The sequence below is a fragment of the Canis lupus genome, chromosome 12, assembly GCF_003254725.2.
Source record: "Canis lupus dingo isolate Sandy chromosome 12, ASM325472v2, whole genome shotgun sequence".
Lineage (NCBI taxonomy): Eukaryota > Metazoa > Chordata > Mammalia > Carnivora > Canidae > Canis > Canis lupus.
This window is the reverse complement of record NC_064254.1, coordinates 5,281,746-5,297,871: the sequence shown is the minus strand read 5'-3', so window position 1 is coordinate 5,297,871 and position 16,126 is coordinate 5,281,746. Positions and strand designations below refer to the sequence as shown.

At 35.9% G+C, this 16,126-nt stretch overlaps 1 protein-coding gene across 4 annotated transcripts in view; it reads right to left on the bottom strand.

Annotated features, from left to right (window-relative positions):
• MAPK14 (mitogen-activated protein kinase 14) overlaps window positions 1-16,126 on the bottom strand; it is a 75,960-nt gene that overhangs the window by 17,148 nt on the left and 42,686 nt on the right. For all 4 annotated transcript variants that reach the window (XM_025418570.3, XM_025418569.3, XM_025418568.3 and 1 more), the window contains exons 4-8: window positions 11,595-11,706; window positions 10,860-10,889; window positions 10,475-10,522; window positions 9,254-9,368; window positions 8,621-8,692 (exon numbers count right to left, since the gene is read on the bottom strand). In XM_025418570.3, coding sequence (XP_025274355.1) covers window positions 8,621-8,692; window positions 9,254-9,368; window positions 10,475-10,522; window positions 10,860-10,889; window positions 11,595-11,706 — 377 coding nt within the window. The remainder of the gene's footprint in view (window positions 1-8,620; window positions 8,693-9,253; window positions 9,369-10,474; window positions 10,523-10,859; window positions 10,890-11,594; window positions 11,707-16,126) is intronic.

Sequence of the window (16,126 nt, the reverse complement as noted above, 5' to 3'; positions counted from 1 at the left end):
CAATAGTACCAGCTACTAGAATTTGTCCAGGCAGTTAAGGCCAGAGGGCGCTTCAAGTAGCTACATAAGCAGAGCAAAGCAAAATTTACCACATTATGACAATTAGTTATTTCCACAACAAGCCATCCTTCATAACTGGTTTAACCCCTTTTTCCCCCTAGATAGAAGAAATTTTTACTATTAGGTAAAAACATATTTTAACTGTCATGATCAAATCGTCAAAATTTAAATCATAGATCTCCTGGTCCTTTCTAAAACAACCACTGAGGGCTAAGATTACTCTTTAGGTTCTCTGTAACATAAGTAAAAGGTAGAATGAACAGATAAAGAAATCAATCTAAGGATACTGGATCATAGGGAAATGAAGAGAGGAATATTCTATTCATTTCTAAGTGTTTAGGCAACTCCTAGAAAGTGTCCACAGGCCAGAGAATTGAAGATGAGGAAGGGAACAGGTGCAGGATATCCCTGCAACTAACTGCTGCACGTGACCCACAGTTTTCAATGAAACAAAATCCAGAATATTAATGTTTGGAGGGTAGGAAAGGATGACAGGATGGACTATGAGAAGACCTACCCTACTTTCTTCTCTTCTTGGTTGTCAGAACAGTCATTTTCACTGTCACACACACACAAATTCTTAAGGTATTCTAGGTTTGTGGATACAGATGAAAATTCCAATCTTTTCTGGGAGAAAAAAAATCTGTATTTTCAAGTTGGAGAAGAAAAGGCAAATAGTCTAGTGAAATATTCTTCTTCTTCAACATTTTTTAGGAAAACTGCTTTTTAAAAAAATAAGAGAGAACAGGGGTACCTGGGTGGCTCAGTTGGTTGAGTGCCTAACTCTTGGTTTTGGCTCAGGTCATGATCTCAGGTCATGATCTCAGGGTTGTGAGATTGAGCCCCGCGTCAGGCTCTGTGCTCGGCAGGGAGTCTACTTGAGATTCTCTCTCCCTTTGCCCCACACCATTCTCCCTCCTAAGCAAATAAATAAATTCTAAAATGAGAGAGAACAAGGGTGCCTGGCTTGCTCAGCTGGTGGAGCATGCAACTCTGGTCTCAGGGTTGTGAGTTTGAGCCCCCTGCTGGGAGTAGAGCTTACTTTTAAAAAAAATTTTTAAATTCAGGACAGCCCGGGTGGCTCAACAGTTTAGCACCGCCTTCAGCCCAGGGCCTGATCCTAGGGTCCTGGGATCGAGTCCCACGTCAGACTCCCTGCATGGAGCCTGCTTCTCCCTCTGCCTTGTGTCTCTGCCTCTCTCTCTCTCTCTGTCTCTCATGAATAAATAAATAAAATCTAAAAATATATTTTTTTAATTCAAAAAATAGAATAAGAGAATATTTGAAACTAGTGACTACAAGTGAGGGGTAAATGTGACAGAAGGGGTACACCAAAAATTTTTAGCTCTATTGTCATGTTTTATCTCATAACCTGAGAGCTATAAACATAGGTGTTCATTACATTATTCTTTGCCTTTTTGTAGTATTTCATAAAATGTTTGAAAAAAATAAAAAGAAAAAATGAATAAAGAAGAATTAAGGAGCAAATTTAATACACTAAGGAAATTCATACAGAGTAAGGCAGCAGCTAATGGCAAGTGGGTTATAACTCAACAGCTCCATTATCCTCTAGTTAATATCTTAAGAGTACCACTTCTATTAAAATAAAAGAAGGAAAAAAAGTTGTACACATTTAGGAAATTCATTTGATTACTTAGGAAAAGAAAACCACAGCAAGCAAATGCTGTGACCTCTGGAAGAGAACACAGTATTTGGCGTGTACAGGGCTGGGAAACTTACCTCCTCTCTTCCTTAGGCTACCGACTATTAAGTGTTAATAAAACCATTTTCTAACTGGTCACTTCCCAAAACGATTGGCATTTGAAATAAGTTAGCACTAGACCTAAAGAGACATTCTATATCCTCACTCTCTCCGAAATATGAAGTTCCACCAGCCATGTCCACTTGATATACCTAGTCAACTGGACTTGGAAGGCAGTGCTTCATTCCTTAAAAAAATAATACTGCTTTTGACCTACCTGGAAGAGGGGTTCTACATAGTCATAAATGAAAATGAAAAGCTAATAATGTATAATTACCTTTAAGAAAAATTAGTATTTCCTACACCTTTAGGGAAACTCCAAGGATTATTAACAACCAGTACTAAAAGAATCTTTCAAGGAGACTAATGACAAAAAAAAAAAAAAAAGAGAGAGAGAGAAAAAAGCAGAATAGGAACAAGAATTGTAGAGATCTAAAACTTCCCAATGCAATACCAGTAATCACATGTGATTAAATTTATATGTAATCTATATAAAATCTAATACATTTTGAAATTCAGATTTAAAACACTCATAAAACTGAATACAAAGGAATTTCTGACATGATGTTTCATTGACATGATAAAGAGCATTTATGAAAAACACAAAGCTAAAATCATAGTCAATGAAGACTGAAAACTTTCCCTCTGATAACGAAACAAGGATGCCCACTTCACCACTGTCATTCATCACTGTACTGGAAGTTCTAGCCAGAACAACTGGAAAGGGAGAAGTAAAACCATCTCTATTTGCAGATGAGATGATCCTATGTATAGAAAATACCAAAGAACCTACAAGAAATCTACCAGCGCTAATAAACAAATTGAGTAAAGATGCACGGTACAGGGGATCCCTGGGTGGCGCAGCGGTTTGGCGCCTGCCTTTGGCCCAGGGCACGATCCTGGAGACCCGGGATCGAATCCCACGTCGGGCTCCCGGTGCATGAAGCCTGCTTCTCCCTCTGCCTATGTCTCTGCCTCTCTCTCTCTCTCTCTTTCTCTCTGTGTATGTGACTATCATAAATAAATAAAAATTAAAAAAAAAAAAAGATGCACGGTACAAAATCAACAAAAATCAGTTGTGTTTCCACACACCAATAATAAACAACCTGAAAAGGAAATTAAGAAAGCAATTCCATTTACAATAGCATCTAAAAGAATAAAATGCCTTTTAAGCATGAAGGTGAAAGTTTTGTCCAATGAAAATTATAAAAGAAATTAAGAAATAAAAAATGGAAAGACATCTTGTGCTCATAGATAGGAAGACTTCATACTGTTAAGATGTCACTATTACCAAGGTGAACTAAAAATTCAACACAATGTCTACCAAAATTCCAATAGCCTTTTTGGCAGAAATGTAAAAGTCCATCCTCAAATCTATATGGGATTACAAAAGACCTTGAAAAGAAAAGGAAAACTACTCCTAAAAAAAACAAAAAAAACCCAAAACAAAAAACACTTGATAATGAGAACAAAGTTGAAGGACTGACTCACACTTCCTGAATTCAAAAACTTACAGGAATCAAAGTTGCCCGAATCAAAACAGTGTGGGACTGCTTTAAGGATAGATGTGCAGACCAATGGAATAGAATTACCTTTGACAGAAGTGCCAGCCCCTGGGAAAGGACAGTCTCTCCAACAATTGGTGCTGAGACAACTAGATTTCCACATGCAAAAGAATAAAGTTGGACTACTAATCTGACATCATATACAAAAATTAACTCAAAATGGATCAAAGATCTAAGAGATAAACCCTTACAATTCTTAGTAGAAAACACAGTAAATCTTCACAACCGCAAATTTGATAATATATTCTTAGATATGACAAGAGCAACAAAAGAAAAAAACCGATACATTGGAACTTCATTAAATTCAAAACCTTTTCAAAGGACATTATCAAGAAAGTGAACAGCCCACATAATGGGAGATAATATTTGCAAATCATGTATCTAATGAAGGTTTAATATCCATAATATATACAGAACTAAAAACTCAACAACAAAAAGACAATCTAATTAAAAGATGGATAATCAACTTGAACAGATATTCCTCCACTGAAGATATACAAATAGCCAATATACACAGGAAAAGATGCTTAACATTATCGGTCATTAGGGAAATACAAATTAAAACTACAAAGAGATACCACTTCATACTTACGAGGATGAATTAAAAAAAAAAAGAAGATAATTTAAAGAAAAGAAAAAATCAGAACAAGTGTTGGTGAAGATGTGGAAAAATTACGCATACATCATTGGTGGGCAAAAACGGTGTAACTGCTGTGGAAAATAGTTTGGTGGCTCCTCAAAAAGCTAAACAAAGAATTACCACATGACTCAACAATTCCACTCCTAGACATACACCACAAAGAACTGAAAGCAGAGATTCAAACAAATAGCTGTATGCCAATATTCATTGTAGCACTAATCACAATTGCCAAAGGTGAAAATAACCCAAATGTCAATGAACAGATGAGTGCATAAACAAAATGTGGCATACACATGCAATGGAATAGTATTCAGCCATAAAAAAAGGAATGAAGTTCTGGAAACAAGGATGAACTTGGATGAACCTTGAAAACATTATGGTTAAGGAAAATAATCAAGAAACAAAAGAACTAATATTATGGGATTCCACTTACAAGAAATGTCTAGAATAAGCAAATTCAGAAAGTAGAAGAAAGGAAATCAGAGGCTATAGGAAAGAAGAATGGAGAGGTACTGTTCGATGGGCACAGAGTTTTGGTTTGGTGTGATAAAAATGTTTTGGAAATACAATAGTGGTGATGGTTGCACAATTTTGTTAATGTAATTAGTGCCCATGAACTGTATATTTTAAAAAGGTTAAAATGGGAAGTTCTGTTGGGCATATTTTACCACAATAAGAAAAAGTTAAAATGGCAAATTTTATGTTAATACATTTCACCACAGAAATATTTTTAATCAGCTCCCAAGTTTCACTAGCCATATTTTAAGTGCTCAGTAGCCACATGTGGCTGTGGCTACCAACCACCACAGTGCATAGCACAAATAGAGAACATTTGCAACACCACAGAAAATTCTATTAGATAGCACTTATCTAGAAGCTAAAACCACAAGTATCTCTAAATACAAGATAGTTAATAAATGAGAAAAATAGGGAGAAGAAGGCACTCAAATAAAGAGCATGCTCTAGAGGTTGCTGCAGCATTCAGTTGCATTTAAAAATCACAAATAAAAAAAATAAAAATAAAAATAAAAATCACAAATAAGCAGTAGCTGCATGCTTTTCTGGGCAAAGGAAGACTGTGCAGAGCCAGTACATTCTCCAAAGGTTTTAAGAAGAGTTCTAAAAAAAAAAAAAAAAAAAAAAAGGAAGAAGAAGAGTTCTAGAAATAAGAGGAATAGGCAACAAATAAAATAATGCTAAGAAACTGTGACCTGAGTCATAAATAACAGTTCTGGATCTATCGTCTCTGGGTCTTGGTTTCCTCTCATCTATAAAAAACAGGGAGTTCAATTAGAGGTTTTCTAATATCCTCTCGACCTCTTAGGTAAATAAGTCTCAATTCTAAACTTTCTGATCTCCTTGGCATGGAAAGGAAAGAGAAGAAAGAAAGGAAAGGAAAAAGGAAAGGAAAAAGGAAAGGAAAGGAGAAAAGAAAAGAAAAGGAAAAGAAAAGAAAAGAAAGAAAAAAAAGAAAAGAAAAGAAAAGAAAAGAAAAGAAAAAGAAAGAAAAGAAAAGGAAAAGAAAAGGAAAGAAAGAAGAAAGAAAGAAAGAAAGAAAGAAAGATTGCCTAATTAAATGTTTTTTTAGGATCAGCCTAAAAAGTTAAAAGTAAGACTCAATTGAGTTAGACTCTAGTTGTGCTTAACACCTATTATACACTAGAATCAACTGGGTACTTAAAAAATATGCCAAAGCCTGTGCTTTCACCCCACATAAAGTGTGGGTTTGAGTCTCTGGGGTGGTGCCCCAGAGTATTTTGCTCCCCTAAGTATTTTGATGAAAAATGAGAGTTAAGAACCACTATGGTAGACTATAAGCAATTGCACACTTCAAGCAAGAAAAAAAATAATAGACAACACTTTCCTCTTTCCTTGTCAGGCCACCAAAGCTACATCTACACAGATGGCAACTGACAAGATGGGGGTTATGTATATTAAAAATACAAATCTTCTGAATTTGATTTTTATGATCCAGGAGAATATCTGTCTCAAAAAAGAGCCAAGTAGAAAAGAAATGGTGCTTTACTAAAATAAGAATTTTGTGGGTTTTTTTTAATAAAGATTTTATTTATTCACGAGAGACACAGAGAAAGAGGCAGAAAGAGAGGCAGAGACATAGGCAGAGGGAGAAGTAGGCTCCAGGCAGGGAGCCTGATGTGGGACCCGATCCCAGGACTCCAGGATCACGACCTGAGCCAAAGGAAGATGCTCAACCTCTGAGCCACCCAGATGCCCCTAAAATAAGAATTCTGAAATGAATTTTCATGTATTAAAAAAAAAGCCCATTGTAAAAAGTCTAAATCCTAGGTTTTCTATCTAAAGTTCACAAAAGGAAAAAAAGGAAGACTTCTTACAGGTTTAAAGTTAGTTTTATTTTATTTTATTTTATTTTATTTTATTTTATTTTATTTTATATTTCTCAAGAGAGAGTATGTGCATGTGCAAGAGTAAGGGAGGGCAGAGGGAGAGGAAGAAGGAGAGGGGGGAGAGAGGGAGAGGAAAAGAGAGAGGGAGGAAGGAAGGGAGGGAGAGGGAAAGAGAGGGAGAAGGGGAGGGAGAGGGAGAGGGAAAGAGAGGGAGAAGGGGAGGGAGAGGGAGAGAGAGGGGGAGAGAGAGAGAGAAAGAAAGAGAGTCTTAAGCAGGTTCCATGCCCAGCAGAGAGCCCAATGTAGGGCTCAATATCACAACCCTGAGATCATGACCTGAGCCGAAATCAAGACTCAGATGCTTCACCGACTAAGCCACCCAGGTGCTCCTGAAAGTTAGCATTCTAAAAGAGTCAAGCCATCAGGGAGTAGACAGCCATCTGTGAGATAAAACCATAATGATTCATAGGTATAGACAAAAGAGTGGGAAGGTAAAGGGAATAACTGTTTCCCAAAGTCACTAATGAAGATGATGTCTAACATTTCCTGGCAGGCTAAGTACTTTCCAGATACTATCTCACTGAATTCTCACAGTCACTTTGTGAGGTATTTACCATTAGCATTTTATGTTTAAAGAAACCAGGAGACAGAAGTTAGAAAACGTACTCAAAGTCACACAGCTGGGAGTAAAAGAGGTAGGACCTATAAACCCAGGTAGTCTGATTCCAGAGTATTTGCTCTCCACGAGTATACCCTGCTGTCTGTCTGTCTCTCTCTGCACCACTCTGGTTATCTCTGGAGGCATGAGTGTCTGCTGCTGACCGAAGACAGATAAAGATAGAGAGGAGACCAAAGGAAGAGGGGAATAGAGAAATGCATCACAGTAGTGTGCTTGGGAAGACAGGCTAGAGGATGAGACTCTGAGACATGTAACTGAGGAAAAGGGGAAATAACAAATTTTCCCTCATTTTCTTAGCCTCAACTGTAATGTATATACCACATTTCTAAGACGCAGACATAAGGTGAATGAAACAAAGGACAAAGGAAAAACACTAGTTTTTTAAGAATCTGGGAATGAAGAGCAGTAAATATAGGGAGACAGAACTCTGTACCAATGCAGAAATATTCAGAGGGAAAGAAACAGCTTTGCCTCAGGGGCAGAAGTTTTTCAGTTCAGTAGGAAAGTACTTTTTCTCTAGCAGAAGATAGTTAGAACATGTGGATAGACAACATGAACATCACAGTCACCATGGAAGTATACCCCAAACTGTTAGCAGTAAATTAATTATAAACTCAATGAGAGTTTGCCTAGGTGAAGGGCTGAAACAGCTTTTAGGTCTCTAAGCATGATAGAACACATTCACAGCATAACTGCAGCATCTCTAAAGCTCAACCAAACCCACTATAGGCTAGTCAGATGAATTTTACAAAAATCTTCAAACCTAATTCTAGACACATAAGTCAACATTCTTTCCCACCTGAATGTTTTCCCCAAGTGCAAGTAATGGGACTTCCAACAAAAACCACATTTTGCTGATATTATTTCTAAACCATGAAATGGGCATGCAGCAGATAGGAAAGGACCTAAAATAAAAGGGCTGTGATAAGCCGTAAACTAGATAACAAATCTGGAAGTAAATTAAGGTTTGGCTACATTCTAGGATAAAAACAAAATTGTGCTGGAAAAAAAAAAGGCACACATCAGGATGACCTTATCACTTCTTGTTTTTATTACTTGTTAAACAACAAATATAAAGACAGTCAGCAGGTACATCATTATAGGGACCAAATATAATGTTTTAAACATGCAAACCAAACATATAAGCTAAAGATACCCCTGGTTTATAAATGGGTACCTTGTGCTCATTAAGCGTTGTACAAGCAGACTAAACCAGTCATTGAGATCTGGAGCTTCTCGGGAATATGCTCAGGTTGCAGAACTGCTGTGGGAAGATTAATATAATAAGGGACTCAGTGCAAAAGGATGACGTGAAAGATGTAAAGAGTTCTCTAGCTTATGAAGAATTTTTCCAATTCACACAAGGAAATTGAAGCCTCTCTCTTGACAAGGCAAGATACTCAGCCAGAGGGTAGATCTCGTAACACATATCTGAACCATATAAGCAAGTAACTGAGAGCCTTTCCTAGAGACAGATAAAAGTAATATACTTCCATGGACACTGGAATACAGATAAGAAACAAGAATCCAAAACTTTTTAAAGGATACGGTCTGTACCAGGAAACAACGTTCTTCCAGTCAACAGTTCGGCCATTATGCATCCCACTGACCAAATATCAACTGGTAAAATTAAACAGAAAAGGCATACAATGTCACTACTAACATACTTGACCTGAAAGAAGCTATAACTAGAGGTGAAAAATTATAATATATATTTGAGGTGCAACAATCACACTCTTCTTTATAGAAGTAAGCTTATTAAGACCTGTACCCCACTAAAGGGCTCCATAGGTGGGATGTCAAAACATAGCTAAGGCAAGAGAAACAAGCTGTTTATAAAGGGGCAGAGATCCTTACTGGTAGAAATGGTAGATTCTCCCAAGTATTGTTGAGAGGTTGAAATTATGAACCCACTGTCTTCAGATAGAAGTACTCACAGAATATGTTGGAAATCTAAATAAATAAAAACCCAACTGCTAAATCACAAAGTTTGAAAGCTAGGTATAAAAACACTACTTTCTCTATCTAAGCAAGTGAAATATTTCCTGTCAATTTTAAAAGGATCACTGAGGGGGGGAAAAAAGATATTTCCTCCCATTCCCACCATCTCCACTCCTAAGAATCCCAAATACACCCAACATGGTGACTAATAAGGTGCTCAAAAACCAATAAAAGCAATACCTGTCTGGTTGTAATGCATCCAGTTCAGCATTATCTCAGGAGCCCTGTACCACCTGGTAGCCACATAGCCTGTCATTTCATCATCTGTATGTCGGGCCAGTCCAAAGTCCAAGATCTAAGGAGAGAAGAAAAATCAGGCACTGGAATAGTCAAGCTCCTAAGACTTATAAAGCAGGAGGGGAAAAAACTCAGTGCCTTAGAAAAAGGCAAAACAATATAGCACTTTCATAAACATACTTTCTAGTCCATGCTAAGAATGCATGATAAACACAGCAGGAACTTTAAGAGTGAAATTACAAAAAGCACAACAAAAAATGCTATTCCTAGGCATTTACCCAAGAGCAATGGAAACATACATCCACACCAAGGCTTGCATGTGAATATTCATAGCAGCTATACATAGCCCCAAACCAGAATGGAAGCAAATGTCTATCAACATGTAGATGGATAAACAAATTGTGGCATATTCGTAAAATGAATACTACAGCAATAAAAAGAAACGAACTACTGATATAACACAGAGCTTAAAATATTATATTAAGCATAAGTTAGACACATACATACAGAAATACTGTATGATTCCATTAATACAAAATTCCAGAAAAAATAAATCTATTCTATAGAGTCAGTAAGCAGATCAGTGGTTGTCTGAAGCCAGGATTAGGGGTAGAGGGGTGGGGACTGGCTAGGAAGGACCACAAGCCAACTTTCTGAAGTGATAAAGTGTTCTTTATTTTTACTGTGTTTGTGCTTAAACGGATATAAAAATTTTGTCAAGAGTACACTTGAAACATTTTACTGTAATTAAGTTTAAAAGACTGAGTAAAAATGAGAAAAAGAATACTAGAGCTGCTTATTCTCTATAAACTACTTATCTCCTATTTGAATTATTTTCTCTAAGGAAACTAATTTAGTAATTATCTCTTCAGGATTGCTTATTTGATATTCAGGCTATAATTTTCCTTTATTATAACTAATAAATTAAATATCTATTTTAACTTTATTTAAAAATGGAAACAAGACACCTGATGCCACCTTCAATATCCTTTAAAACTTACATAAGTCTGTGGTTCAAGTTTCAAAATCTGATATTCCTAAGAACATGAATTTTCAGATAAAAAGTCATGGTTTTACAAATCCATCTGTTCATTAGTCTGCCTGGTTAGTCAAACATATAATTACACGTTGAAACAAACAATTACCAGTGTCTCTTCATCTCACCTTCAGCTCACAGTCTTCATTCACAGCTAGATTGCTAGGTTTTAGGTCCTAGGAAGTAAGTACAGAGGGGACATGATCAATTTCATGATGCATGGTATGTTGTTTCCCCACAGGTAATGATGAAGATCCAAATATAAAGGTAAGATTTTATCCAGTTATCAGTGATCTCCATCTATAGTCACTATCTATCCTAATTAGCTTTAAATAACTAAAAACTATGTATCTTCTTTCTTTAATCAGTTTAAACTTAGAGCAAAGTTACAATCAATCAACAGTTCAACAGCTAAAGTAAGTGTAGATTAGGATCTTGGCTGAATTCCAGTCCTCTCCACTTTAGTATCCCTCCTCCTCCCCAAATAATTTCATCAAAATCACAATACATTACCCTGTGAATTATGTCAGCTGAATGTATATACTGTGAAAGAGAAAAAAGTCAATTAAATGAAAAAGTCATCTCCAACCTCTATGGTCATATGACATAGTTGAAGTATATTTTTATGAACCAGTAAGAACTGTTAGTATTATATAGTGGGATTAAAAGTGAGAACAAGTAATTAACAGTAATCTGTACATTTATCATAACTATGATTTCTATACCATCAACTCTACTCATAGAGTTGAGCTATGAGTTAAACAGAGCTTTCAACTTGTTTTCTGATTGGTTTTGTGGAGTTCAATAAGGACTCAAAGCTGCTAAATGTCAAAGGTGTTTTAATTTTAAAACATTACTTATCTGCCCCTCCCACAAATAAATTAGGCTCCTTGAGGAGGTTTTTAAAGTTTCAACATGACACTAACCAGATATTAGATTATATCAAGAAATTATTACTACTCTTCAGATGTAAGAATGAAGAATCTTGAGCTCTTAGACATACATACTGAAATATCTATGAGTGGAACAACATTACATCTAGACTTGCTTTAAAATAATTCAGGGCTTGGGGAACACAAAGGAAACATTGGTCCTATGTTGGAAATTGTGGTCACTGTGTAAACGTAGGGGTTCATTACACTATGATTGTATTTGTGATTCTGTGAGTGTTCGAAATTTTCCATAAGAAAGGTTTTTTCTTTTTTTTCCTCTTCCTTTTCTTAAGCTTTGGAAAGAGGAAGAATATACCTTGAGACCTCGGAGAATTTGGTAGATAAGGAACTGAACATGGTCATCCGTAAGCTTCTGACATTTCACAATGTTGTTCAGATCTGCTCCCATAAGATGGGTCACCAGATACCTAGAAATTAATGGGAGAGTTACACGATAATCCAGGGTCCCTATGAAAGCTCTTATCTTCATAAGGCTTCTAAAAGTTTTTTTTTTTTTTTTTTAAGATTTTATTTATTTACTCATTTGAGACAGAGAGAGAGAGAAATGCAGACACAGGCAGAGGGAGAAGCAGACTCCATGCAGGGAGCCCGATGTGGGACTCGATCCCGGGCCTCCAGGATCACGCCCTGGGCTGAAGGCAGGCGCTAAACCACTGAGCCACCCAGGCTGCCCTAAAAGTTTTAAGAAAAGGCCATCCCTAAAAGGCAACCTACTAAATAGAAGATATTTGCAAACAACATATCTGATAAAGAGTTAGTATCCAAAATATAAAAAGAACTGATACAACTCAATACCCAAAAAACAAATAATCCAATTAAGAAATGGGCAGAAGAGGGGATCCCTGGATGGCTCAGCAGTTTAGTGCCTGCCTTCAGCCCAGGGCATGGTCCTGGAGTCCCGGGATCAAGTCCCACATCAGGCTCCCTGCATGGAGCCTGCTTCTTCCTCTACCTGTGTCTCTATCTCTGTGTGTGTGTCTCTCTCATGAATAAATAAATAAAATCTTAAAAAAAAAAATGGGCAGAAGAGATGAACAGACATTTCTCCAAAGAAGACACACAAATGGCCAACAGACACATGAAAAGATGCTTAATATCACTCATCATTAGGGAAATGCAAATCAAAACTACAATGAGGTATATCACCTCACACCAGTCAGAATGGCTACAATGAAAACAACCAGTGTCGGTGAGGATGTGGAGAAAAACAGAACCTCTTGCACTAATGGTGGGAATGCAAAATGGTGCAGCCACTGTGGAAAATGGTATGGAGGTTCCTCAAAAAATTGAAAATAGAACTACTCTACAACCCAGTAACCACACTATTGGGTATTTACCCCAAAATAAAAAAAGACTAATTCAAAGGGATACATGTAGTACCCCTATGTTTTTCTGTAGCCCTAGTTACAATAGCCAAACTGTGGAAGCAGCCTAAGTGTCCATTGATAAATGAATGGATGAAGATAAAGTATATATGTATATACAATGATATATTACTCAGCCATAAAAAGAACGCAATCTTGCCATTTGCAACAACATGGATGAAGCTAGAGAGTATAATGCTAAGTGAAATAAAGGCAAATATCATATGATCGCACTCATATGTACAACTTAAAAAAGAAAAAATTGAACAAAGGGGGAAAAAAACAGAAAGAGAGAGACAAACCAAGAAACAGATTCTTAACTATGGAGAACAAGCCAAACTATACAAACCAGGTAGGAGGTCGGTGGAGTGATAGGTGAAATAGGTGATGGGGATTAAAGAGTACAGTTATGATGATACACAAAAGAAAAAAAGAAAAGGCCACCCAGTAAGTACCACAGTGATAACTAAACACCTAATAACTACTCATGAGAGGCTCATTTGCAACACCCCTATTGTAATTTTACCACCTCCCATCTATTTTTCGAAAAATTTCTATACTCGTTCCTACTTGATGTATCTTTTCCTAAATTTTCTAAAGAAAAAAAAAGTAAAGATGAAGATAAGAATGAAGTATATGTTCATATCAGTTCTTTAAAAAAATTCTGTTGCGTGAGAAATACACAGTGCAACTAAAAATGCACTGCCAAAATAAAGTATCTTGGATTTTCCAATCTATCATTATATTTTCACCTTATTACAAACCAAGTTGTAGAATCTAAAATAGGAGTGTCTTTAAATTTTCAAATTATAATCTCCTTTGTCAGGTTTCACTGGTAAAAGGATATTGTTCACTGACAATATTCCTGCATTTAGTATAAAGGAAGGAGGAACATAAGTAAGTAAGATGGGGCATTCCAGAACCTCTCCTCACAGGTGTGGTGAGATTAGGAATGATTACATTCAAGTCCAACAGGTTCACCATAGATATTCTAGATGCAATGCCTTACCCACTCATTACTGTATTACACACAGTTATGGGAACATAAAAACCAGATCAGTACTAAAAAGGCTGAATTAAAAAAAGCAGGTTAGGTTTTATCTATTGTATAAGAATCACTATTCATTCCTGATGCTGAATAATAATGTATACCAGTTGAGCTATAAAGAATGCTGATTTTATTTCATTTCTATTTTTATTTTTTATAAATTTGGAGGGAAAGAAACCAGGCCAGTAAATTTAAATCTACTATTAATGTATTGTATAAATAAATATGTGTATGACCTCTCTCCACACACTCTTACACACATACACACACACACTATTATTAGTTTCTTTCCTTAAGGAGGAATTGAATTTTTTTTCTGTTTCATAATTTCCCTGTTGGGATGATAACATCAATTTCCAATTTCACAAAGATCAACAGAACTTGGCCTACATGTAAAATTAAGATTTTTAGCATTTCATGTTTTTAAAGCTTGCACAATTATACTGCCTTAAGGAAAGGACAGACTCTAAACCTAACTTAAAGAATAAATTGGATTTTTGAAATGTTTCATAAAGATAATTCTCTTTTAAGAGATGTTCCAAGCTCAATATAACATAACCAAATGCAGTCAGTGCTTATTTTGTGCCAAGCACTCTTTGTTATGCCTGTGTCTCATGTACTCTTCCTGACAAGTCTGAAACGTAAGTCCCATTAGTTTTCCCATTTCATTGATGAGGAAACAGAGGCAGAACAAGGATATGTAACCTGCTCAAGGTTAAAAGAGTGGTAAAGTCAGGGGTTGAATCAGAAAACTGTTTGCTCTCAGGACCATGCATGATCTTAATCACAGCACATATTGCCTCCAATTCTTCTAGTTGACTTCAAATTTAAGTCAAGAGAATGATCTTTTTAAAAAAGTTTCATAAGCGTCACAATAACCAGGGAAGCAGCATCTCCAGATAATTTCCATAATAATTCTCAATACTTACTATCAAAGTTAATCTTTAATGAAAGAAGAAAGCTGGCAAAAGCCTAACAATATTCCATCTTAATCACAGTCACTGAATTTTTTAATACCAACTGACACATATTCTAACAAATATGAGAATGTTGTCAGTATTTCAAAATCAGGATTTCTCCCAGAAGATCTAGTGTAATGGTTGTTATATCCATAATATCAATTACGACAAATTGCAAGGCTCAGGTTGAGGAAGAGAGAATCCAATTTCTATTTTGTCAGTTTGTTTTGCAAATAATTACATTTTATGACTTTAAAAAATAATTTTAAAGAGAAAAAGTAGAGAAAGAAAACATTATTCTAGATGATTCCACATAGAATCTATCTTAATTTGTCATGAAATAAAACCAAAAAATCATAACTACTATGTCTGTGCTAGTTCACAAAGATGTTAAGCGGTATTACCAATGCAACCATAGTAATTTCCAGTATAGCTATTGTGTTTAAATGGTTACCAGTGACTTAAGAAATCCTACACAAACAGAAGGCCACTGACTGCCCAATCTGAGAGAGAAAGAGCTTATGCTTTGAATTAGGATATTCCACTACTGTCCCCATCAGAGACCACATCCATTTTATCACTAAAATTACCAGACAGAAGGTGAAACTCAAAACATTATGTAAATATATAAGATTAATTAGTCTAAGTAGTAATAACTAACAAGCACTGATGCCAGGCTACAATTAGGTAAACTGAAAAGCATTATTTGTGGCAGAAGTGTCTTGCAGAAACTAACCTCATCACTGTGTATTGTTTCCATGAACCTCAAAGACCAATCTACAACAACCAATTGTCAAATTCCAATTCATGGTATAAAGGAAGGTTTCCAAAAATAAGTCTTCCAACAGTGGACAAAAGCAAGCATCATGCAAAGTTACTGAATGCTTATGAAAATGGTATAAACTTTTAAATAAACAAGAGAGTGAAAGGAAAATGTAGATGAGCACATTTTAAATAAGTCAATTCCAAAAGGAGCATTCATGGATAACTACATAATTTCTACAGCATTTGTCCTTGCACATTTAATTACATTTTAGTAAAGATACAACTACTATTGTCAGTGTTCCTAACACCTCAAATAAATTAATGGAGGTTTGGCTTGGGAACAGCTGGAATGCTATCTAGTTCCCCAATCTTTTTTTTCCTCCTTGTTTATTTTTAAGCTAGAAAGAAAAATCAAATGTTGAACAATTATGATGGACTTTTCATATACCACAGATTTGGGACCCAAGCCTAGTCATGATTCTAAAATACCTAGTTTCTTCAACTCTAGTTGGACAAAGAAATATATTGAGAGTTTTCTTCCAGAAAAGGAACATTTGATAATATATATATAAAAAAAAAAAACATTTATTTGGGGGTAAGAGAGAGATTTTTCTCAAATAACAAGATGAGTTATAGCTACCCTATTTCAATAACTTATAATTTAGCCAGTCACAAAGAATGAGGACTATAA